Source organism: Apus apus, chromosome 11 (genome assembly GCF_020740795.1).
Source record: "Apus apus isolate bApuApu2 chromosome 11, bApuApu2.pri.cur, whole genome shotgun sequence".
In the NCBI taxonomy this organism is placed as follows: Eukaryota; Metazoa; Chordata; class Aves; order Apodiformes; family Apodidae; genus Apus; species Apus apus.
Genome location: NC_067292.1, coordinates 18,975,333 through 19,000,224, shown reverse-complemented (window position 1 = coordinate 19,000,224; position 24,892 = coordinate 18,975,333). Strand labels below are relative to the sequence as shown.

The 24,892-nt window shown below is 50.3% G+C and overlaps 2 protein-coding genes across 2 annotated transcripts in view; one reads left to right on the top strand and one right to left on the bottom strand.

Moving 5' to 3' along the window:
* The window catches only part of MTSS2 (MTSS I-BAR domain containing 2), a 3,801-nt gene extending 2,471 nt beyond the window's left edge, over window positions 1–1,330 (top strand). Inside the window, exon 4 of the mRNA XM_051629793.1 lies at window positions 1,308–1,330. Coding sequence (XP_051485753.1) covers window positions 1,308–1,330 — 23 coding nt within the window. The remainder of the gene's footprint in view (window positions 1–1,307) is intronic.
* Window positions 779–24,892, bottom strand: part of SF3B3 (splicing factor 3b subunit 3) — a 32,802-nt gene continuing 8,688 nt past the window's right edge. The window contains exons 10-26 of the mRNA XM_051629196.1: window positions 24,668–24,763; window positions 23,960–24,032; window positions 18,331–18,482; window positions 17,454–17,609; window positions 16,276–16,431; window positions 14,871–15,014; window positions 13,898–14,020; window positions 12,341–12,495; window positions 10,601–10,775; window positions 8,891–9,096; window positions 7,781–7,937; window positions 6,348–6,473; window positions 4,707–4,919; window positions 3,680–3,778; window positions 3,100–3,243; window positions 2,393–2,497; window positions 779–1,610 (exon numbers count right to left, since the gene is read on the bottom strand). Coding sequence (XP_051485156.1) covers window positions 1,470–1,610; window positions 2,393–2,497; window positions 3,100–3,243; window positions 3,680–3,778; window positions 4,707–4,919; window positions 6,348–6,473; window positions 7,781–7,937; window positions 8,891–9,096; window positions 10,601–10,775; window positions 12,341–12,495; window positions 13,898–14,020; window positions 14,871–15,014; window positions 16,276–16,431; window positions 17,454–17,609; window positions 18,331–18,482; window positions 23,960–24,032; window positions 24,668–24,763 — 2,421 coding nt within the window. The 3' untranslated portion in view covers window positions 779–1,469. The remainder of the gene's footprint in view (window positions 1,611–2,392; window positions 2,498–3,099; window positions 3,244–3,679; window positions 3,779–4,706; window positions 4,920–6,347; window positions 6,474–7,780; window positions 7,938–8,890; window positions 9,097–10,600; window positions 10,776–12,340; window positions 12,496–13,897; window positions 14,021–14,870; window positions 15,015–16,275; window positions 16,432–17,453; window positions 17,610–18,330; window positions 18,483–23,959; window positions 24,033–24,667; window positions 24,764–24,892) is intronic.

The window sequence follows — 24,892 nt, the reverse complement described above, 5'->3', positions numbered from 1 at the left end:
GGCTCCAAGGGCCAGGCTGGAGCGACTGGAGGTGACAAAGGAGCCGCTCCCAGGGAATTGCGGGCAGGGCAGAGGGGCCCTTCACCCCCTGCTGAGGAGGGGTGGGGCAGCAGCCGGTGCCACATCGGAGCCAAAGGGCACAGCCCTGGGGAAAGGACAAGGCAAAGGAGCAGAGAGAGGAGGGTGCCAAGGAGGGGGCAGGAGAGAGCACCTTCACCTGCCTTAAGGTGGAGGCTGCTCCACGCGGATGCAGCAGGAAGCTGGGACCACCCACTTGCCTTCCTGAGCCCCCCCACCCTGGGAGGTGCCAGGTCAGGCCCCTCGGTGGATGTCACACATCCAGGGAGGTCTCTGGCTCCACTAGAGTGAAGGCAGGGAGCAGAGAGGGATGGGGAAGCACCTGCTGCGGGTGGGTGAGGAGCCCTCCACAGCCAGGAATACCTTCCCTGCCCGTCCTGGGTGGAGCCGGCTCCTCCTCCTGGAGCCACAAGCCGCTCCTCTGGGCAACGGGAGGAGCTTGGAGCTGCAGCCGTGCCCTGGAGGAACAGTAGCTGGGGGAAAGACCCTTCCCTCCCAGCCCTTCTCCCCGGCTCCGACTGTGTCCCGGGACCCACTGCCAGCTCCAGAAGGGAGGTTGGGAGTGAGCTCGGGTGGCCAACAGGGCCCAGCAGGGTACAGGGGCCGAGGGTGTGCACGTTTCTGTCCCCTCCTCCACACCCTCCCCACCATCCCCCAGGTCAGGCACAGCTGGTGGGGAAGGAGAAGAGCTCAGTCAGGCTCGTTAAAAAACAGGCTTTTATTCTTCATGTGCTGCTCGCAGCCCCAGCGCCCAGACGCTGCTCTTGCCAAAGTTATTATGAAACAAATCAAGTCCCAGCCTCGGGCCTCGCTCTTGCTCCCTCTCTCTCTCTCTCTCTCTCTCCCCCCCCAACCCCCAAGAGAGTCAACATTGTACAAAAAACTCTATTTACAGGGAAAACAGTTCAGAAACGGCGAGTCCAAAAAAAAACAACAACCAACCCTCGCAATTCAGAAGAAAAGGTTCAGGGCCAATTACACCCCCTGCCCAGCCAGGCTTGCCAAGGGCTACTGGAAGCCCAGAGATTCTTGCCACTGGGCTACTAAAAGGAGCCTGGTAATTCCCAGGCCTGCAACAGCTGTTGCCTTGACCAAAAAGCTGGGGAATTGCATCCTAAAGAGGCTCAGTTGGATCTGCCCTAAGCACAAGACACCCCTCCCCCCCCCCCCCCGGGCTCCCCTTTCCTCAGGCACTTCCCAAGAGGGAATCTCTCTCCCTGCCCACCCAGAACCATCAGGAGCCTTCCCATAAAGCAGTGGGATGTGCTGGGGAGATTTTTTCACGTGACGCTGCATTCACATTAACTTTGAAACATAAACCACGAGGAGAAAACAACTCTTTCAAAAGAAAAAAGGGAGGGAAACCAACCCCAAAACCAAGCCCAGATCCCTCAGAAAGCGTAGCGGGTGCGGATGTCCTCCAGCTTCTTGGACACCTCAGGTGGGGTCCTATCCAGCTCTTCAGCCACATTTTTCTGTTTGTTGGGCTCCATGGAGTTGAACTGCTCACACAGGTCCCCATCGATCACATTCTGGAGGGGGGAGGAGGAGGGGAGTGAATGGGCACGACACAGAGGCACTGAACCCTGCCTCAAGGAGGGGGGAAAAAACGGCAACAGTTTGTTCCCAGGAGGTTCTTAATCCTGTCCTGGAAACAAGGCCGTGCTTGGTGACCTCAGCTGCTGAATAGCAGTGGTTAGCATCAAAATAATTAGTGGCCAGCTTGATTAACATAGGAGGAACCCATAAAGCCTGGGTGCAGCTGAAGGGAAGCAGAAGGGAAGATGGATCTGACTCAGGTCCAGGCGCTGGGAGGGCTGCAGGAGGTGACCAAAAGGCACCTTCAGGCAGATGGGAGACATCTTGGAGGCTTCTGCACCCTGCAAACCAGCCCCCAAGCTCCTCGAGAGCAAGAATACCCTCTGACAGGGCTGAGACAGCTTTCTGACTGATGCTACATGTTCCTCTGGTAGTAGTTGCCACCTGGTGACTCTGGTCCACAGCACTCAGGACCCCTTCTGGTCACTGCACTGAGCAGTGACAGCTTCAAACACAGCTCCTCAAAAGCAGGAACAGCCACTTCTTATCAGATTTCCCTTTCAATGGTGGGAAAAAAAATCCCCCAGGCAACACCCAGTCTGACTTAGTCACACCAAGAGCTGCTCCTGATGGAAAAGGAGGTGCCGTGGCAAGAACCAGCACAGCAGCAGCATCTCTGGGGCTCCAAACCAGCTCTCAGAAGGCTCATGAGAAGGGTTAAGAACCCCAAATGGATGCCCCCCCAAGACCCCCAGTCCCAAACACTCAGCCCTACCTTCACTGGGAAGTAGTAGGAGCGGAAACTGAGATGGTCTCGTCCACAGAGAGGAGGGTGCTCAGACCTCAGGTGCATCTCCACGTGCTGGAAGAAGTCATGATCCTGGGGAGATGGAAGAACTGGTCAGGGAACAGTTTGCTGCAGGTCAAGGCCAGGTGTCAGGCACCAGCCCCTGCCTGGAGCCCTGCTGTTACCAGGTTCTGCCCTGCAGGCAGCAGCCAAGGTCATGGTCACACCCTCAACCACTTCCAGCCTGGGAGCACCCATGGCAGAGCCAAGCAGCCAACCTGGCCAGGATCAGCCTCCCAGGACCTGTGCAGCTCCAACAGTGAATATCTGGGCACCTGCTGCTCCAGGAGGCCAAGAAGATCATCTTCAGGCCCCAAAGCATCAGTGCCTGAGCAGTAATTTGCAGGGTACACAAGGCACACCAAAGGATCTCTCCTCAGAGACACTAAGTCACCCCAGAGCTGCTCTGGAGCATGAACAGGTTTAGAAGAGCAGAGGAACAAGAACTCAGCTCCTCACCAAACCAGTGGAGGAGGAGTTCACAGGCTCCTCCTCTCCCCCTTGGCCTCGGAGACTTTCCTGCAGCCCCAGGTTTTCAGGCACTGCAGAGCCCTGGAGTTACCCCCAGGGGATGCAGCACATCCACCTGGGATGAGCACACAGAAAAAAGCAGGATGATGATGGGAATTGCTTACCTCGTGGGAAGTAAAAGGGACCAAGATCCCTATCCCCCCTGATAAGGTGGTGTAGACAAGAGATTCAGAGCCTCCTGGGATCAGGGTGGTCTTCTGTAAGGAAAGCACTGTCTCTCCCACGTGGTAATTCATGATCACTTCAGCCTGGAAATCAACCACAGAAGATTGTTGGTTGTTTTGGTTTTTTTCCTTTCTTTAGCTCAGAGAAAAGCATCAAAAGGCTTGAGAGAGGAATAAATTTGGCCACCTGCTAGTTCTGAAATGCCTGTCAAAGAAGAAGTGCCTTCCACCTGTGACCAGATGGCAAAACTCAGCAGGCTTCTGAATTACCCTCTGGAGCTGGACAAATGGATGGAAGTAATGAGGGAAAGCAGAGGAAGAAAATGAGCCTGCTGCTTCCAGCCAACAGCTCCTGCTTCAGAGGCTGGATTTGGCTCCCAGGGACAGTGAAAACTGATCACAGTAGATGTGTTATGAGCAGAACTGCCAATCCATCTCCTGGACGACACTGCAGAGGACTTCCCAGAAATGCAGTGTGTTCTTTTTCCACAAAATCCATGCCCTTTCCATGAAGAGTTACCTTCTGTGATGCTCCATTCAGCAGGCCCCTGTCCCAGAGAGCTTTGTTGCCTGTGGGATCCTCATCTACCTCATCGTTGGTGTTGGGAGGCAACCTCACCTGTGTGGGAAGAGTCAACAAGCTGCAGGGAAGCAGGAGGTGATCTCTGGGGAACCCTTGGGATCTGTGAAAGGCTGCTTTTGGTGGGCTCTACAAGAAGGACTTCATGCTGAAAGCAAAATCATTCCTTTGCCACTCCAAGAAGACCTTTAGAGGACAACATGTTGTCATGACTGATGAATTCACTCAAAAACAAAGGCAGGACCTCATGGCTGACCCCTGCCTGCCCCAGCACGTGCAGATCACCCTGGGAGGTACCATCAAAACCTTCTGAAGGTGGTTCCCACTAAAGAAGCAGTGTGATGGATGTGGGGCAGGAAAACCAAAGAGGATGGATTTGTGTGCATCAGGCAAATCCTGCAGGCAGCAAGTGTCAGCCACTGGCTGAACTCTGCACTCCCAAGCACACTTCAGGAAGAGATCAAAGCTCTGGCAAGAAAGACCATCTATTCTTTCCTCCTCCCCTGCTGAAATGCAGCCAAGTGGGGAAGTGTCAGCACTGACAAAGCCAACTTCTGAGAGGAAGTGACAGGGAAAGCTCAATGCCAGTGAAAGTAAAGAGTGATAACCCTGACACAACCTCTCCTGAGCCCTTTCACAGCCACAAGCTTTGTTTCAAGGCTCACTGACAGCAAGTTTGGGGGCAATTTTCACACAAGTTACTGAATGCTTCAGCAATGTATTTTTTGACCTGCTCGTGCTTTAACTTGTTGGCCCTTCATGAACAACCTGATAAACTGCAGCAGTTGGCTCTGACAAGGAGCCACCCCATCAAAACAAGTGAGTGGTCCAGGGCGTTGCCTCCAGCTGAGCACAGATCCTCATTCTTTTCAGACAAATCATGGATGTTTGAAGGCAAAATAAATCGTGTCCAAACAACAAAAAAAAAAGAGAACAAAACCCCAGCTTCTCTGAGGCACAAACTCACCACACAGATGTTGCCAAACTTGTCTGCTCCAGCCACAGTGTCATAATCCAGGAGGGTTGCTGTGGTGACCCAACGAGGGTAGGTGTCATCAGCAAAGATGATGAGCTGGTTCTCGTTCCTCTTGTAACGCACCCAGATGAAACTCTCCTGAACATCTGAAACAATCACCCTGTGCCCAATGGTTTGGATCCCACAGATGTAGTTGGCAATGTGCTTTGGAGAGAGAAAGGTCCAAACGTGAGTGCTTCAGATTAGGAGGTGTAACCTATTCACTCTACCCTACTCAACTCGAAACGCTTTCTCCCTGGGGACTGGGGCACATTCCCCATTTCCCATCATTTCCTCCTCAACGACCTCTTTTCTGGCACCCTGCAGCCCCAACCTTGCAACCCAACACCCTCCACACATCATCCTCAGCCTGCTGAACACATGGAATGTCCAGAGAAGAAGCACTGGACCTAGGAACTGAGATGCCAGGGACATCCTAAAGCAGGCACTGCTTCAGGGTCCCCTCGTTGCACCACTCGTGAAGACCTAAGGAGGAAAGTTCCCATTTTTCATGCAAATCATATTTTAGGATTAAAAAAACCCAAATCAAACACAAAAACCACTCAACACAAAACAAAATATGTTCCCCTGCAAGCTCCCAGCCTGCTGTGAACCTGCTGGAGTTCCTTTGTGCAGTCATGAGCAGCTGGCACAGGTTTTGCAGCTCACAAAAGGAGGAGGAGCAGAAAATTAAGAGCTAGAAAACCTTGCTCTGCAATTTCTTTTCCTGAAGTACTGCAGATGCTCAGCAAGAAGGATCATCTTCTTCAAGGAGAAAATTCCCTTTTCAAGAGTCTGGGGATCTGAAGAGGTGATCCCATGCACCCTCCAACTTCTGTTCCCAGCCTGCTGATCACCTAACCTAAGGAAATATTTCCAGCAGCTGTTCTGTGTCTGGAGAAGACCTCTTCCATTGGTAGCAGGTGGCCAAAGGTCTGGACAGGCTTGTGGAACTCCTGCAGGTGTCCATAAGCAGCCTGCACTGAGCTGGTATAAAAGGAGCCTGCAAAACCACTGCCTGAATGGTGACAGGAAAGCCAGGTGATGCCTGAGGGGCAGGCACAACAGCCCAGTGCAACCAGAGCTCCCAGCACTGCTCCAGGTGGATGCACCCAGCAAGGCACAGACATGGCTCTGACTCCTGGAGGGACCTCAAGGACCATCTGATCCAACCTTGCTAGGTAATATTATAGTTTAAAGGAGGTGGCCCAGCACCCTGTCCAGCTGAGTCTTAAAACTGTCCAGTGTGGGGGAATCCACCACTTCCACTGGGCGGTTATTCCCATGTCTGACTGTTCTCAGGGTGAAAAATTTTCTTCTGCATTTCAAAATCTCCCCAGGACTAACTAGTTCCCATCACCCCTTGTCACTTCCATATGACCCCTTTTAAAACAGGAGTCTCCATCCTCTTGGCAGCCACCCTTTATGGGCTGGTACTTGGTGACAAGGTCTCCCTTCAGTCCAAGTGCACTCTGAAGTCCAAGTGCACAGACACTCTTGGCCTGGAGAAGCTGCTAGACCCCAGTTTCCCTCCACTGCAAAGCATCACTCAACCCCAAGAGCACAGCCCTGACCAGGAACAAAAACCAGTACCTTGTTCTCACACTTCCTAAGCAGTTTCTTCTTGCCCAGGTCATAGACACGTAGGAGCTTCCCAACTCCAATTAAGACTCTACCTTGGAATGGAGCAATGGCTGCAGGAACCTCCTCCACAGGGGTCTGGAGAGAAAAAATGACAACTGTGAGACCTCCCCCACTAGGAGCTAAACTTCCAGCAAGCTTCAGAAGGGATTCAGCAAACAGTCCCAGTGGAAGCTGGTTGGCTTGTGCCAAGGCTTCCAACATTTTCTCATCACCACCTTTTTCTACAGGAGGGGCAAAGTCCTCTGGAGGCCTTTCAGTGGAGCACACGTGGTGCTAACAGAGCTCTGGGCACTTCACTGCCAGAAGGGGACCTCCAGGGAAGGACCCCCTGACTGGGTGGGCAGCAAAAGAAGACCAGGATCTTGTTGCCTCAGTTCTTCATTTTGATTTACACCCAAGCAAAAGATTTCATCCTGAACTCACCCATATCCTCTGTTTTTAAAACAAAGGCTTTCATCTAACTCAGCCATCTGTGACAGATGCTCTGAAGCTGCCACTGAAGGAAGTGTTAAATGGGAATAATTACAGTGTGTGCCCAGCATTCCAGTAACTCTGGGCTGAAAAATCTCCCACCACCAATCATGCCAGAAGGATCAGCCCCAGCAGAGAATGGCAACAACAGAGAGCTTTCCTAGCTTGGTTGCACTGGCTGAGAGAAGTTGTTTCACACCATCAGCACTGTTGACTTCCACGTGGGTGTTCAGTGACACCAGGAAAGGCCCTGGTCCAGGACAGATCCCACTCATTACATCAGGACTGTATGAAGTGAATAAGCCATAACATTCCTTTCCACATGCTCATCTGCTCCTACCTCAGCCCTGCTGGAAGCACGTGGAAAGGAGAACAGAATTGTAACTGATTTCTGCCAAAACCCTCACTAAAGCCCCAGAGACCTGTCAAGCAAACTGGTCACTAGGTGACCAATCATTTCTACACCCAACCAAAGACATGACAGCTCACAGCAGCTTTGTGGGGCCAGCCAAGGACTGAGAGTCTCAGCACCAGGGCCCAAGGATGAATTCACTTTGTAAACAAGGGCTCAGAGGGGCTCTGAGCTCATGTCCAAAAGGAAACTGTTGCTCCCCCTTCCCCAACAGGGGCCTGACAAACACTGCTCCTTTCCCATTTACCCAATTAGATGGGTAAGCCTAGGGCTAAGGAAAAGGACTGAAACTCTCAAGAGATCTGTGTTCAATCCCCATCTCTGCCAAAAGCTGTCCCAGATTCTTCTGGAGGAGGCAGCTTATTTTCTCCAAGGCTGCTTCCTTCCAGTGTGTAACATCAGCATGACAACCCTGTACTGCCATATTCCTACAGCACTTGGGGTGAAGCAACAGCCATCCCAGCACCCTGCCTCTCAGTGCCCCAGCCACCCCTCTCACCTTGTGCAGGAACTCCAGCTTCTCCCCACTGTTCACCAGCTTGTAGGTGTAGACAAACCCCCCAGCCACGGAGCGTGGGTTCAGGATCAGGTCCTTGGCCACTCCCACCAGCACGTACCACTCATCACCAGTATTGGAGAACCTGCACACGGCCACACTGGGAAGGACAGGACACACCAGGACATCAGGGTGGTCACCACACAGACTGGACTCCCTGACAGCACCACTTGCCCCCAGCCAGGCAGAGGGTTGGGAGCCCAACCTTCCAGCACTGACATTTAAATGTTTAGAGGTCATTTTGCCTCCCTGCAGGAACATTTAATGCCAACTCCTTCCTTCTTCCACACTCTCTGTACCAGAAGATGTGCTCCAGCTGTCACATGTCATAGAATCATGGAATGGTTTGGGTTGGAAGGAACCTTATAGATCATCTAGCTCCAACCCCCAGGCATTAATTTCATGCTTTCATAGGCTGGACATTGCCCAGCAGAGTCCAAAGCTTCACTAGAAGCTGTTTTTCAAAGCCTGTTCCAACTTGGACATGTACATATAACTTTCCTCACCTTCCAGTGTTATTTCCTGCCCACTGCCTGGCTCAGCCAGGTTGGGAATCCTGGACAAAACAGGGCAGAGTCAGCCCTTTGAATGGGCATGACCTAACTCCTCTTCACCTGCTGAGGCACCCACTGTTCTTGTTATTGTGTTGGTTTTCCCCTCCAGTCCCTCTAACACTTCCTTTCCATTTAATCTATGCTCAGTTTATCTGGGGAAGAGGGGAAGGGAGATGGCAGCACATTCTCTTGTTCCCAGCTCTCTTATCTATCATTTACACCCTTGTATTGCTCTTTAAGCACTGGGGTCCAGCAAACACATCTGGAGCACCAGCTCAGGGTGTCACATGCAGACAGATCAGGATGGGAAGTGAAGGAAAGGCAAGACAAAGGTTTGAAGCACGTGACACAATCCCTTCTGGAATTTCAAGCCAGTCTCCTGGTAACATGCTGCACCTGGAGTTCAACTCAGTAACACCTGAGCACAGGAAGGGAAAAAACCACACGTTGAGACTCATGACAAGCAGAGATTCTTGCTGCACCTGGCAATGCTTCTTACCTGAAGGCAGCTTCGTTCTGCTCCAGCTGCACCAGATCTAATGTATTTCCCTGGATAGGGTTCATCACCCTGATAACAGAAGCCCACTGGCCATTCCCTGCCTTGGGAGCACCAAAGATGGATTCAGGAAGGTTCTCATTCAGAAAGGCTGCAGCCATCTCTGCAGCCAGTTCCCGCTCGTCTTCACCTGCAGCCTCCACCATTTCCTGCAGCACATTAGACAGGAGAAAAGAACAACTCAGTGCATTTCCTTTCCAGCATCCTCCCTGTTTCCCAGGTATTCCAGGCTAGGAATTGCCTGTGAAGACATAAAAGCCACCCAGTCCCAAACCTTCTGCCTGCCCTGAGCTCATTCCCAAGGAAGTCTCTGCAGCTTGGAGCACAGCAGCTCCAGCTCTGCCCTGCCCAAGGGGCAGCTGCTTCTCTGCATCAACAACTCTGGAAACAGCACAAGAAAAACAACCCACTGAAATCCAAACACCCTCAAACAGTGACAGAAAACCCAGAGAATGGTGTTACACAAGCACGACTGCTCTCCACTATGTGGTTCTGTAATAACATGGAAAAGAAAGGAGCACTGGGAAGTGGTGCATCCTGCTGGGATTTTTGAGGCACATCTTTCATTCCCTCCAGTCCCTGCATCCACACAAGGCACAGAAACGTGCTGGGAACCTGGGCTGGTTTGGTAGGTTTTTTTGGTAGTGGGAAAAGGGCCCCATGGGGTGGCTCAGATGAGAAACTGAAGAGCTCCCCCACCTCCAAAACTAGAGAGTCAAAGAGCCATTAGAGAGACAATGGATGCACCTCTGGGATTAACATCCAAAAGAACTGAGGTAAGAGCTGAGCAGGGAAAGCAGCTGGAGAAGAGCAGAGATGGAGAGGAGAGAGGTGCCAGTGGTTGGTGAGGGAGAAGGGGAAGAAGATGCCCAAGCAGAAGTTTCCCTGCAGCCTATGGCAAGATGGCAGCTGTGCCCCTGCATTCATGGAAGAACGTGGTGGAACATTCCCTGAAGGTGCCAGGAGGGATGAATGTGGATTTGCTGCCAGTGGGCTTGGATGATGCAGCTGTGGAAGACTCTGCACCAGGACAGGTGCCTGTTCCTGAAGCACCCATGACTCTGTGGGCAGCACTGGAGCAGCTCCAGACCTGGTGGGAATGACTCATGGAGGAGAGGTTTGTGGAGGACTCTCTGCCACGGGAGGGACCCCGTGGGGAAGCAGGGCAGGACTGTAAGGAATCCTTTCTGAGGAGGAAGGAGCAGCAGGAACCACCAGACTGTGAACTGACTCTAAACCCCATCCCCATCCCCCTGTGGGGAAGGAGAGAAATGGGGAACAAAGTGATTTGGGCCCAGGAAGAAGGCAGGGCTGGGGATAATGTATGTGAGCCCTGCTCTGGGTGTGTCTGTGTCCTGTGGGCATCTGATTGGTGTGAAATTACAATTATGATTTTTTTCCCCACGTTGAGTCTATTTTGCCTGTGACCTTCATCAGTGAAGAACCCTCCTTGCTCTTGTCTTGACCCAAGAGCTTCTAGCTGGGTTTGTCCTCCCCATCCCAGTGTGTGTGGGAGTTGAGCGAGCAGCCACGGGGCTGGTTCCTTGGTGTTGTGACTTAAACCAGGGCAGAACCAGCATGCAGGGAGGATTTCCAGCTGCAGAATTCCCCAGCAGGGAACAGGTGAGTGCACCTGTCTCCCAGCCCCATTACCTCAGCCATCTGCTGCTTCCTCTGGGCCTTGGTGGCCTCAGTGTAAGCGTTGTGGTCCGTCTCGATGATGATCAGGTTGTTGCTCTCGGGGTGAATGACGAATTTCCGGGGTGTGTACTGCAAGGGGAAGGCAACCTGGTTGAAGACTGCCCCCAGTTTCTCCAGTGCCAAAATCCTGGGGGACACAAAGATGTCACATGTGTTGAAGGAGGGCTGAAAGCAACTGTCCCAACGGAACAAAACTGGAGCTGAGCTTTACAGCTTGGTGATGAAACAAGCCGAACCCAAGAGGAACAAAGAGCACGTGGATGGAGGAAAGTGAACGTTTCATAAAATCTTGGAATGGTGAAGGTTGGAAGGGACCTTCAAAAGATCATCAGGTTCCAAGCTCCCTGCTCTGAGCAGGGACATCTCCCCCTAGACCAGGCTGCACAACCCTCAAAGTGTTTGGGGAACACATCAGCTGAATCTCAACGTGACACCAGGCTTGGACACACAATCAAGCGCTCCTCAGAGACATTTCAGTTAAAACAGTATGAAAAATAACAATGCCAGCTCTTTCCTCCTGTCACTTGCCAGCTGAAATGCCACTTCTTCTGGCATTTGGGTCCTAAAAACCACAAGTTTCTCAAGAAAGAATGACTCCTTTAAAAGCCATGAATGCTGGAATATTTCAGTGAGGACAGATGTGCAAACAGAGCCTGTTCCAGTGCATAAAGCAGAGCTCCTGAATTTGTGCCCCCCACTATTGCTTTCTCTTTTTCATATCTATCCAAGCTGAACGTTGAAAAGGCAACAAACACACCCCTGTCATGCCTCTGATTTCTCCAATCACGTGGCTTATTTTCTGCAGTCAATTCAGATCCCAAATCACAAGCTCCTGATACATGATGGGTTCACAGTTACGAAAAAAACTTCCCTCCCTGAGGATCAGAGAAGCAGACCCTGTTTCTTTCTGACAGTTTAACTACACTTGTATTCCATTTGTTTTCCAAAACCCATCCAAGTGTTTCTATCATATAGAATCATAGAATGTTTTGAGTTGGAAGGGACCTTCAAGATCATTTAGATCCAACCCCCTGCATGGGCAGGGACACCTCCCACCAGCCCAGGTTGCTCCAAGCCCCATCCAACCTGCCCTTCAACACTGCCAGGGATAGGGCAGCCACAGCTTCCCTGGGCAACCTGGGCCAGGCTCTCACCACCCTCACAAAGAATTTCCTCCTCATGTCTCACCTCAATCTCCCTCTTCCAGTTTTAATCCCTTCCCCCTTGTCCTCTCCCTCCCTGCCCTTGTCCCAAGCCCCTCCCCAGCTTTCCTGGAGCCCCTTCAGGCACTGGAAGCTGCTCTAAGCTCTCCCTGGAGCCTTCTCTTCTCCAGCCTGAACACCCCAACTCTCCCAGCCTGTCTCCAGAGCAGAGCTGCTCCAGCCCTCCCATCATCTCTGTGGCCTCCTTGGGACCCTCTCAAGAGCTCCATGTCCTTTTGGAATGTTTCCAGAGAAGGAGACTCCACAAGCTCTCTGGGCAGCCTGTCCCAGGGCTCTGTTACTCTCACAGTAGAGAAGTTTTTCCTGATGTTTAACTTGAACCTCCTGTTCAAGTGAATGGGCCAGGTTGTGCCCATTGCCCCTTGAAGTTAAAGCCACTTTACCTCTTTCCTTTCGAAAGCCTAGTGAGAACCCACCACCCTCCCCTCTCCCTGGATGGAGCTATTTGCACTCCCCCAGGAGCCCTTACCTCAGAGTGTTGGTGGAGATGGCTACAATGCCCTCTGGGCACTGCTCAGAAGCAAATCCAGATGCAAACTCCAAGGTCTCATAAGAGAGGGGAGTCAGGTGGAAACGTGACTGGTAGGAATAACTGAGCCAGGAACGACTTGACATGGCCAGCACCTGAGAACATGGAAAACAGGGAATGACAAAGAGAACACACCATGAGGTGTGGAGTTGGGGGGCCAAGCTCCCTCCTTGCAGGATGAAGGGCTGCACCCTGCCAGCCTCCAACCCACCAGAACAACAGAATCCTTGCAGGTGGACTCCACCCAGCTCAGAGCATTCCTCCAGGGATCCTGCTGGCTTTCAAGGGACAGTTTTAGCTGGGAATTGCTTAGAGCACCAGCACTTTAAAGCACCATCAAGACAGCAAGATATGCAAACAGAGGCACAATCAAAACTCCTCTGTAAAGGCCAAGATCAACAAATACTTTCATATCTTTTTTTCCTTTAAACAACTGACTGCTCTAATGGGAACAGGTCTATTAAAATAAATATTTACTGCTTTGTCACAACCCAAACGCTGTAGGTCTCCAAAGTGAAATTTACTTAAATTAATCAGCAGCCTATTTTCAATCAAGTTAAAGGAAACAAAGGAAGCAGAAGGACTTCTAAACTCTTCAGCTTCATCCACTTGGCTAAATACAGTTCAGTGCTAAATCACTTTCTGCCTGCATGGCAAAAGGTGGAATTACACTGAAGCACCAACAGGCAACTCCAAGCCCACTGCTGCTTGGCCATCAGCTGGTTTGCTCCTCCTACTGTGAGACAAGGAACCAAGAGTAGTCTGAGAGTAGAAGAGCACTCAGCTATTCCACAGGTATCTTCTGCTAGAGCTGCAAAGCCCCTCACCTGCAGGGCAGGAGCAAGCTGGAGACTCACCCCATGCATCAGAACATTCAAGCCCAGCTCAGATTCCCCTCATCCAGCCCCCTGGGCTGATGGACACTATTTCCCAACTCTGAAGGTGTCATCCAAACATGAGTCAAGCAGGGGGTGGCTGATCTCCCCAGTGCCACATCAGAAGGGCTGGAAATGGCACTCGTGATGAAACACAATCTTCCCTCTGTGCCAAATCCTGCAAATCTTCTCCTCAAACCACGGATGGCAGCTGTCCAGCCCCTGCCTCAGCCATCCACAACATGTGCAGGAGACAACCATCCACTGCATCAAGGAGTCAGGGGGTAAAGATTTCTGCTTCCTTAAGCCCAAGAATCTGCTCAGAACTTTCCAGCCATGCTGCACACACAGCCCACGGGTCAGATGAGCCCTAGTTCAAAGAAGGCAGGGCAGCACCCCACATGACTTCCCAAGAAGGAAGGGGAATACCAACAAGAACAAGGTTGTTTGTGAAAGTACAAGCTGTGAGCCAGGCAACCCCGTGATGAAGTCATTCTACTTCCCACCCTTACCCAAAGGGTCCTGCTGTGCTCCAAGGATGCTTCCCCACCCTGGCCACCATTTAGGAAAACTGGGATGTTGCATCTGGGGACTGGATCTGCAGCCCCCTCACTTCACTTACTGCCTCTTGGCCTTGCATTCGGACTCGGAAGAGTTTCACAGGTCGTGAGCCAAGGTATCTGGTCCTGGTATCTGAAAGATCTCCAGTAACAGGATCCAGGACAGTTCTGAGCAGCACACCATTCTAGACAGTAACAAAGCAAAGAGTTGGATTAACACTACAGGTAAGAAATAACTAGCTACAACCAGTACTCCAAACAGAAGAGGTAATTTCTAAGGAATTAGGTGTTTGTTTTCTCAGCTTCCTGGACAACTCCCTTTTCCAGCCATGTTGGCTCTGAACATTCAACTCCTGCAGGGCAGAATTACTGGAAAGCAAACAAACCAACCAACAACCCTCCCCCAAAACCAACAACAAAGCCAAAAAAACCCCAACAGACCAAGAAGTTTGGTACATCCCATAAGCCAGGAAACACCTGAGGGCCTATTCCAGATGCTAATCCCTTTTGGTCCAAAGTGTGTACCCAAAAAATTCATGACTGCTCTGATTACATGTTGAATTGTTACAACAACATTTTTTTGGTCAAAGATCAGTCAGTCCTGTGTGCAACAAAAAAGCAGCAGAGATTTTAGAGCAGAGCCTGTGGTTGGGAGAGGTTGCTCCTTCAAAAACTGCCTGTAGGGCAGAGTATCAAGGAACTGCTCAACAACATTTTACCTAGAGAAGAGCAAGGTTTTGGTTTTGTTTTTCTTATCAGAACGTGCCCTCTTTCTGGAAGGGGAAAAGCAGAATTTGTCCTACATGAAGTCTGGGATAACATGCTGTCTTCTGACTCCCAAGTCTAGGAACTGGGGAAATTTGCACCTCTCTTAAGTCACACAGTGAATTCCCCAGCCACAGCTGATAAGTGTTGTAACAGAGAGGGAACAACCAGGCTTTGTATCATGCTGTGACAAGGCTGTTCCAACAATCCAGCTTGTAAGTCCAAGGCTCACCCAGAAAAGCCTGGCAGAACCAGGCAGGCAGTTCTCACCTGCAGCCCAATGTTCAGGTACAGAAATCCAATGGAGCCTCTCTCTCCCAGCTCATCCTGCTTCTCTGTTCCACCCATCTCCACAATACAGAGAGACTCTGGCTGTGCAGGAAGGGCCTGCATGCTCAGAGGCTGCAGGCAATCCTGTGGGAGACAGAAAAGAGGTAACACACCAGTCAGCAAGGCTTGGCATGGCAAGAGGGGATTCAAGTTCCATCTGAGGAGTGTAAAGATGCCCTTTGAAATCTCCATAAAGGAGTATTCAGCACAAGAAGAAAGGAGAAAGTCACAATGGATGCTGGCTCTGTGGATTTTGGCAAGGAGGAGTGGTTGCAGCCCTGGGGTTTGGAGAAGATAAACTAGACCCTTCCAAATTCTTCTAGCACAGTTTGCAGCTATTTAGCATGGAGAAATCTGAGTGGAAGTTAGGTTACTTCAGTCATCCTCTGGACACTCATCTGTTGCAGGGAGAGAAATGATAATGCTGCTTTGCTGCTGACCTGCCTGCAGAATGAGTCTGCTTTTACTACAGGTATAAACCCACCAAACCCCAAAACAAAGAAGAACAGGTTTTAGTATCTGATCAGCTGAACCTCCAGGCACGTTAGATTTAACAAGGGAACCTGTTACAGGTCAGATCAAGGGCCACACTCCTGCAGAGGAAAGCCACACAAGGTATTCCTTGCTAGTCACAGAATCACAGGATCTTAGGGGTTGGAAGTGACCTTGAAAGATCACCCAGTCCAACCCCCCTGCCAGAGCAGGGTCACCCAGAGCACATCACACAGGAACATGTCCAGGTGGGTTTGGAATGTCTCCACAAGAGACTCCACAGCCTCTCTGGGCAGCCTGTCCCAGGGCTCTGTCACCCTCACAGGAAAGAAGTTTTTTCTGATGTTTATGTGGAACCTCCTCTGTTCCAGTTTGCACCCACTGCCCCTTGTCCTATCACTGGACATCACCGAACAAAGCCTGGCTCCATCCTCCTGACACTCAGCCTTTACATATTTCTAAACACTGATGAGGTTGCCCCTCAGTCTCCTCTTTTCCAAGCTGAAGAGGCCCAGCTCCTCATCAGGGAGATGCTCCACTCCCTTCATCATCTTTGTGGCTCCGTGCTGGTCTCTTTCAAGCAATTCCCTGTCCTGTTGAACTGAGGGGCCCAGAACTGGACACAATATTCCAGATCTGCTTTGGTGAAGCCACAATAGAGGGGGAGGAGGTTCTACTAACCACCTACTAACCACCCCCTTTCTAATCCACCCCAGGATGCCATTGGCCTTCTTGGCAACAAGGGCACACACTGCTCGTTCACGGTCCTACCACTTCGAGATGGAAAGACAGCTCGGATGGCTCCAGCCCACCTCTGGAGCACACCCTCCTGAACATTTCAGGAGCCACTCACCGAAGGGTCAAGGGAAATGATCCTGACAGTGTTGTCCACCAGCCCCACGGCCAGGAAGCGGGAGCGCTGCTCGCCGGGCGGCACGTTGGCCAAGCTCATACACACCACGTCGGCCGACATCTCCTTCCTCTCCGTGTACTCGTTCAGCTGCCCTGACTGGAAAGGAACACCCCAAGAGACTCATCAACCATGTCTTTCCACACTTTCTTCCCACCTCTTTTTTTCTAAGATGGTGCTCTGGTGTTTGATTTTTTCTGTACAGCCTGATTTTGTGGTGCCTTTGGAAGAGGAACGGCGACAGGATACGCACGCAATTCCCAGCCTCAAGTTATCAGTGAACTTCAGACTTGAATTAGCCATCAAGTCACCTCAGACAGACATTGTCAGGACATGCAGGGCTTTGATCTACCTGTTCCAGAAGGATACTTCAGTACAGAACCCCCTTAGAATCACAGAACTCTTCAGGTTGGACAAGCCCCTTGGGATCACCGAGTCCAACCATCATCCCTGCTCTACAAAGTTCTCCCCTAAACCACATCCACCAACACCACATCCCAACCACCCTTCAACACATCCAGGGATGGTGACTCCACCACCTCCCTGGGCAGCCTGTTCCAGTGTCTGACCACTCTTGCTGTGAAAAAATCCTTCCTAATGTCCAGTCTGAAGCTCCCCTGGTGCAGCTTGAAGCCCTTCCCTCTTGTTCTGTCACTAATTGCCTGTGAGAAGACCAGCACCAACCTCTCTACAATGACCTTTCAGGTGGTTGTAGAGACTGATGAGGTCTCCCCTCAGCCTCCTCTTTCTCAAACTAAACATCCCCAGCTCCTTCAAGCATTCTTCACAAGATTTTTTCTCCAGGCCCTTCACCAGCTTTGTTGCCCTCCTCGGTCCTTGCACCAGCACCTCTCTTGAACTGAGGTGCCCAAAACTGCAGGGCTGATCAAGGATCAATCCCCAGCACCCCCCATGCTCTCCCCCTCACTCTTCCAAACCCATTCACAGCCTGAACAGAATCCCAGACTGGTGTGGGTTGGAAGGGACCTTCAAGATCATCTAGATCCAACCCCCTGCATGGGCAGGGACACCTCCCACCAGCCCAGGTTGCTCCAAGCCCCAACCAACCTGCCCTTCAACAGTGCCAGGAATGAACATACAAACACCCAGCACAGACATACCGGGTCCATCTCAAAGTACACCAGCTCTCCTCCAGTCAGTGCTATCACTACTTGTCTCTGGTTCACAGCACATTTTACAATGGTTTTCTTCCCTGGTGTCTTCCATTCATTAACTCTTTTATCTGCTCGAATGTGCCTGATCCCATCTGGGTAAACCTGAAGGAAAAAAAAAAAAACAGAGGTCACATGAATTCTGTATTTGCCATCTCTGCACAGCTCCCATCTCACTAGTGATGCCCACACAGGAAAAGCCAGAGGGTAACACACAAAACATCATCTAGTTCCCACTCCCCTGCATGGGCAGGGACACCTCCCACCAGCCCAGGTTGCTCCAAGCCCCATCCAACCTGCCCTTCAACACTGCCAGGGATGGGGCAGCCACAGCTTCCCTGGGCAACCTGGGCCAGGGTCTCACCACTCTCACAGCAAAGAATTTCCTCCTCACGTCCAACCTCAATCCCCCTCCTTCAGTTTTGAACCTTTCCCCCTTATCCTCTCCCTCCCTGCCCTTGTCCCAAGCCCCTCCCCAGCTTTCCTGGAGCCCCTTCAGGCACTGGAAGGTGCTCTAAGGTCTCCCTGGAGCCTTCTCTTCTCCAGGCTGAACACCCCAACTCTCCCAGCCTGTCTCCAGAGCAGAGCTGCTCCAGCCCTCCCATCATCTCTGTGGCCTCCTCTGGACTCTCTCAAGAGCTCCACATCCTTTTTGTGTTGGGGACTCCAGAGCTGTACACACTATTCAAGGCTGAACACCTCATTCTTCAGATAAATCCATGCCCTTAGACACGATGCTGTCTCATTTCTACTGTAGAAACTGGGGTGTGCAGCAAGCAGAGAGCAACAGGCAAAAGCAGGCAGATCAGAAGCAGCTTTCCATTACCTGTACCAAAGCATCATCACCAAGGAGAGAGCAGGACAAGGTGGGTGTAGTACCCAGGAATCCAGAGTCAGTCACTTCTTCTACAGTCTCTCCGATAGACAGCACCAGCGTGGCGTTCACGAAGGACACAATGATATAGGCATCAAATTCATCTGGTCAGGGGAGACAGGGAATAAAAAAAGGTGCTGATGAAACACATGCAAGGCTTCCCAACAAAATCAGCAGCCCAAGGGATGTCTAGCAGTTGCTCTTCAGAATTCCTGTAATAATTCCATCTGTGGGCAGCATCGTGCAAGTTCATTCTAGGACACTGTCCCCAAGCCAGTCACTGCTGGGCTCCAAGCAAGGCAAGACTCAGCCAGGGATCAAGTGATGATCCAGAGGCACTTCATGATACTCTACACTCTGGCAAGCAAGACTCCTGCCTACTTTTTTCAGACAGCACAAGGTCTAGAAGCCTTTAAGACACTTGCCCCACCCTCACAAGAGGAGCTGAATCCAGATTTAACACCCAATGATGTCAAATTAAATGCTCTGCTCCAATAGTGGGAGCACATGGATCCCATCTGTGGAAACCACCCTGTGGATGCTGCAAAGAGGAGCCTGTAGGACCAGCTCTCTACCTAGATCCAGATAATAAAAGGCCGTGGAGAAGAAGCAGAGTGCAGTGCAGCAGAGGAGCTCAGGGTTAGCCTGCCTTGCCCTCAGCAAGAACCCTGAGGAGCTCACACTCACACAGCCACCCACAGTCTCCTGGGATGAGAAACAATTCAGTTTTATTTAAGACACAGTGACCTTTGCTTCTACTGGAATCAGTTGACAGGATTGCCAGTACTGGCTTCTCCCAAGGGGGACAGCTTGGGAGAGTCCAGTAGCTTGGATGCAGAAGAGCTGTGCTCATTAAAATGAGCATCAAAAGAGCTGATCTGGAAGGAGAGAAACCATGGGAAAGACAGGTAGTAGTAGGGTTGGGTGAGGGGAGTGCTCTGGTTCACTGCTGTCCATTTTCATCCTGCAGGAGGTATTTAAAGAGGGGGAGAGGAGAGTCCCATTAAAACAGAACAACATAAGCAGCAGAAACAATTCAGTCTACTGGGAAATGGGGCCAGGAGGATCAGTGGAGCAATAAGATTGCCTCAGAGAAGCAACTCCACTCCTGCTGTTGTCATGCAAGTCCTATTTCTTACACAAAAAAAAAAAACAACCCCATCTTAAGGCAACTTAACCCAAAAGCTCAGACTTAGGCAGCACAGCACAAGATAATTAGCAGAGATGAAGGTGGAAGGGAACTGTCAGTTTCTGCCCTTGAAGAGAGCTTCTCCATAATGTGCAAGTGAGAGAGACACAGGGAAGTGGCTACTGACTCTCCAAGTAGAGAAAGAAAACAGAGAACTCTCCCTGGGATAAACACAGGATGCCAGCAAATACCAAAGAGGAGCTTAAAGGAACTGAGCTGATTTAACTGCAACAAATGCTTCAGGAACTGACCCTTTTCTTACCCACCCTTCTTAGAAGGAGGAGTTGCCAAACCTGCCGTGTCACGTTTGTAACAAAGCTCTTACATAGAGCTGAAAATATGCAAGTGAAAGAAAACATCCTTCTTCTCTCCAACATCTGGTACACAGACCACAGCTCTGGTCAAACTAACGAGCTTTGGGTAATTAAAGCTGTCCCAACAGTGGTCTGTGGGATCAACTCTGTTACTACTTTATTAAGGGGTCACAGCCTGTCACCTCCAACATGCTCCTGAACCCCACAGGCAGGAGAGCATCCACTTGGGGAAATAAACCAACACAAACTGAACCTGCACAAGGAAACTGAGGAGTAACATCAACTATTTAAACACTTGGCCTCACAGAACTTCTCTAACACGAGAAGCAGAGCTTGGTGAGACCTACACCACTACACACTGGTTGTTTCCTACACTGAACAGCAGCTTCTCCCACAAACTTGCATCCATTTTTCAGCTCCAGAAGTCTACAAGAATTCCTCGATGGTTTTACCCAGAATGTCAAGCAGTTCACAGGCTAAAGCATCTAATTCATAAATACCCTGTAGACAGGATGTTTGAAAAATTCCATTTCAAAGACCATCACTGCTTTCCAAACTTCTTGAGAGCTGCTGCTTTCCTCCCTGGGGACTGTCACTCTTGTGATAACCACCCCCTCTGTCCCAGCTGGAGGCTCAGCCATGTGATTTGGAGCAGGACAGAGAGGTCCCATCTGAAAGCCAACCAGATTTCCTTAGTCCTGCTCTAACAGAAAACTCCTTCCTACCTCTTCATACTTCTTCAGCTCTTTCTTTTCCCTGGCTAACAGTTAGATCAGTGTCTTCAAGTCCTGTGTCAATAATAGTGACAACTGCATTTCTGCTTGAAGTCCAGCAGTGCTGCTTAATGCCTCTCTCTGCTGGAGCTTTGGAAATAAAGGCTCTCATCTACCAGGATAAAGCCTGTGAATGAGACACATTCAACTAGATTCAAACAATACAATTTTGGTTTAGACAAATCCAGCAGCCTCGTTGAAATTAAGAGGACTAAATTCCCTGGGGCACACTAGGAAGTGTTCTCAGATATAAAGATGAAAAGAGACCTACTTAGCTCTGCACAATCCCAAGCATAACATGAGGCTGCCCAGAGTTCTGAACAGATCAGTCTTATTTTGTATGCAGACACAAGACTTGAGAGATGCTGACTGCTGTTCTAATTGCTCCAGTTAGCTCCTTCCAGTGAGTAACAGACATTTCAATGACTCTGAAGAACCACAGCTGGACTTGCTCTCCTGTGCCTTCATCACAAGCTTTCTGCAGCTGTTCATGAGCAGTCATGAAAACACCACATCTCAGCCCATCAGCTCCACACTACTGTCCTCCTTTGTCTTTGTCAGGGATGCAGTCTGAGTTACTCCATGAGAATTCCACTCCTACACACCCATCCATGCCTGAATCAGCTTGCTCATGCTCTGCAGCATCTGAATTTGCACTGATATAAATGTAGTCACCAGTAGCTCAGAGAAGCTTGGTGAACAACCAGAAGAGCAGAGACAAAATCCAGGATTATTCTCACTTGTAAGACAGTGATGGGATGACAGCACATTTTCCTGGGCACATTGTGTTTACTACTGCCTGGAGACTCAGTAGCTGTGACTGCACACTGCCAGGCAGGGACTGCAGACTGCAAAGCCTCAGCTCCCACCTCTCCTCACGGAAGCAAAGAGCCATCCAGCTCCTCCAGACCTCAGGATGGAGTGGCAAGAGGGTTTGGTCTGAATCCCCATCCACTTCTGCCTGATAGGCAGACACATTCCATAAGCACAGGGCAATCCCAGGGCTGGCAATACCTACAGGTGCTTCAAGCACATTCCACTTTCTCTGGAAGGTCTGTACAAAGTAGCTAGGAGACAAACCTCAGGCCAGAAGGGAGCTAAAAACACCCCTGAAACACACACCTCTGATTCTGGCAAAAACTGACCATTCTGCACAGACACAGCCAATGATTTTGTTCCCCAAAGATCACAAGATAGAATGGGAGCTGCTTTCTACTCCTCACCTACACCTCCATCTACCACCTCCAACCACACAACAGCTTCTAGAATGAATTTACTGGAAAGCTTAACAGAAAAAAAGCAGCCCCAGGATTTGGGGGATTCTCTGTGGTTAACCTGTGGGAGGGTATAGAAGCCCCCAGCAGTAGGTACACACCTGTGGGGATCAGCACCTCCACCACCAGCCACCTGTGGAAGAAAAAAAGAGGCTTGGTATTGGTAGTGTGAATCACCACCTACCAGCCAGGGTTAGTATCTGCTTTGAAGGCTGCAAACTTGAAGGTGTCCTACAGAGGCCTTGCAGCACACACACATTGTGGCACCAAGGAAGAGCCTGGCAGCTCCATGCTACCATCTGGACACTCCAAAACCAGCACCTGGGCAGTTTCAGGGTTAAAAGACACGTTTGGAAAGGTTCTGTAGTCTTTTGGATGGAAACCTGCTAAAAGTGTTTCTGAACTGGATGAGTTGTAACTTGGGGATGGGTTTTATATAACTTTCAACTGGATTCAAAAGGTAGGATGGGTTCACAACAGCTACAGATTCCAGCCCTGCTGAAATGATTGAGAAGATCTTCATCCTGAAACCTGGAGAATGTGGGAGGAGGGGAAAAAAAAAAAAAAGAGGCAGCAAGACTGGTCTGTTCCATGTAGGTTAGATTCCTCCATCTCCTGGAAAGTCAGAGTCATCCTCAGGAACAACAAGAGAAAAGGTTTTAAAACCCTAAGGTGATGTCAGAAGGCTCCACCTCTCAGAGGGAAGAAATGTTACCAACTCCTTTTTCAGAAGGCAGGAGCAAAGGTTTGTCTCTAACAAACTGGAATGTCTCTTGGAAGAAAAACTTAAGACACTTTTGCAATGAACTGTGAAAACACTTTCCTTCTGACCCTTTTATTTCTGGGAAACACGAAGGCACTTTGTGCTCAAAGCTCCTTCCCTGCTGCTCAGAAGCCTCAGAATGTGAGCAGAGGGATTGGTGGAAGGTCTTAGGTGACAGGTTTCAGGTGATAAAGTCAACTCCACAGCAAGGTCTGAAATTCCCACTGGGTTACTGGCTCTGCCTAGAAGACACACTACTCTGGGAAGTGTTCCAGGGCAGGTTGGATGGGGCTTGGGGCTGGTCTGGTGGGAGGTGTCCCTGCCCATGCAGGAGGTTGGACCTAGATGATCTTTTAAGGTCCTTTCCAACCCAAACCAGTCTGGGATTCCATGATTGCTTAAAACCAAGACACCACTGCAGGCTAAGGTCTCCACTGGCATTTCCATATCCAGTGCACAATCCTACAGGAAATCTCTGCAAACTTCATACAAAGCCCAGACTCAGGAACAACCTCATGAGACTGTCAGAACCCAGAACAGCCTCAGTTCAGGCTCTTTAGATGTTTCTGAGGCACTTTGTTCTCACCCCCAAGAGAAAGGCAGGCCAAGGGATGACATTTCTTCTTGTACTTCAGGAAGGCAAACCCATTATTTCTCATCAGGAAAAAACCAACAAAACCCAAGCCTGCAATCCAGAACATTCTGCCAATTTCAAATCCTGACCTTCCTGGCATCAACAGTCTCCTCAACACTGCTGGGCTTTTGAATAGGGAGCATGTCCTAACCCAAAGAGACTGTTTTCTTTGCAGATATGCATAGAAGGAAGTAATAAAATACAGACACTGTTGCTGATTTATCTGCTTTGTTCCATAATTTGGATCCCACTCTCTCACACAAAGCTGATTACTGTAGTTGTCAACACACAGAGAAAGATTAGTGAGTGTGCTCCAACAAAAAGCATCATCACTGCCTGCTGATGTTGGAGCAGGAACTTATGGGAAGAGGGAAAGGATGAGAAATTCAGCATACTGGGTGATGGATGCAGGTGCTTCTTGTCAAAGGGATGTGTGACAATTCTAGGGGAGCAGAGGGTGGTTTTTAAGCTTAAACAGGTGGTTGCTGATTCAAAATGTTCCTTTTGGGGATGGCTCCCAACCATCCTGCAGCACCTTTCCCAGCTCCTTGGACAGAAAACCACAAAAAGCCAACAAACAAAACACACCACAAGCCATTATCACCTCCTTGTACATGAAGAAAATGCTGCTTACCTTCAACGTGTCTCCTCACAGTCCACACAGCATTGGGGTTACCAGGCAGCTCTGAGACAGCCATTTCAGAGACCTACAAGGCAACAGGAACAAGGTTCTTTTGCAGACAGATGTTCAGACAGATGTTCAAACCACCAGCAGCTTCTAAGCTTTCCCACAACAGGGCAGGCAAGCTCATAATTCCCAATTTTGATCCTCTCCCCCCACACCAGATGTGCTACAGGGTAGAATACATCCAGGAATGATAAGGCTCTGGATGATCAGCTTGAAAACAAGGTCACCCACCCCCCAGCAGCAGCTGGCAGACACAGGGAATGGTCCAGCTTCATGCACCCAAGTGTGAGGAGAGACAACATGTAGGTGGCTGGAGTCATAGAATCATATCATGGAATGGTTTGGGTGGGAAGGGACCTTAAAGATCATCTAGATCCAACCCCCCTGCATGGGCAGGGACACCTCCCACCAGCCCAGGTGGTGCCCACCCAACCTGCCCTTCAACACTGCCAGGGTTGGGGCAGCCATGGTCTTTGAGACTCTAAGAGTCAACAGCACAGCCCTCCTACTTCCAAGAAGCAAGCCTGAAGAAAGCTGCTCTCTCCAGTGTGTGGCAGGAGGAGGATCCCTTCACTTCAGCACCCTTATTTTCAAGGATCATCTTGCACTGCCCCTCCCACTCAAGCTGTTCTTCTGAAGTGCTGAAAGTCCTACCTCAAGTCCATGCCTTAGAACCCTCAGAGATGAGCGGGGACCCCGACCACAAGCCACGTACAACTGGGGTGTGTCTTCATTGGCCAAATCTGCTATCTGTGTGGAGAAACAGTGTCAAGCAACAGTCACAGGAAGAGAAAATCAAACTACATACTCCATGCTACTGCTCTGGGAATGTTAAAACCCCCTGGGAATGAAAAACTTGTGTGGTGAATGGGAGCTTGC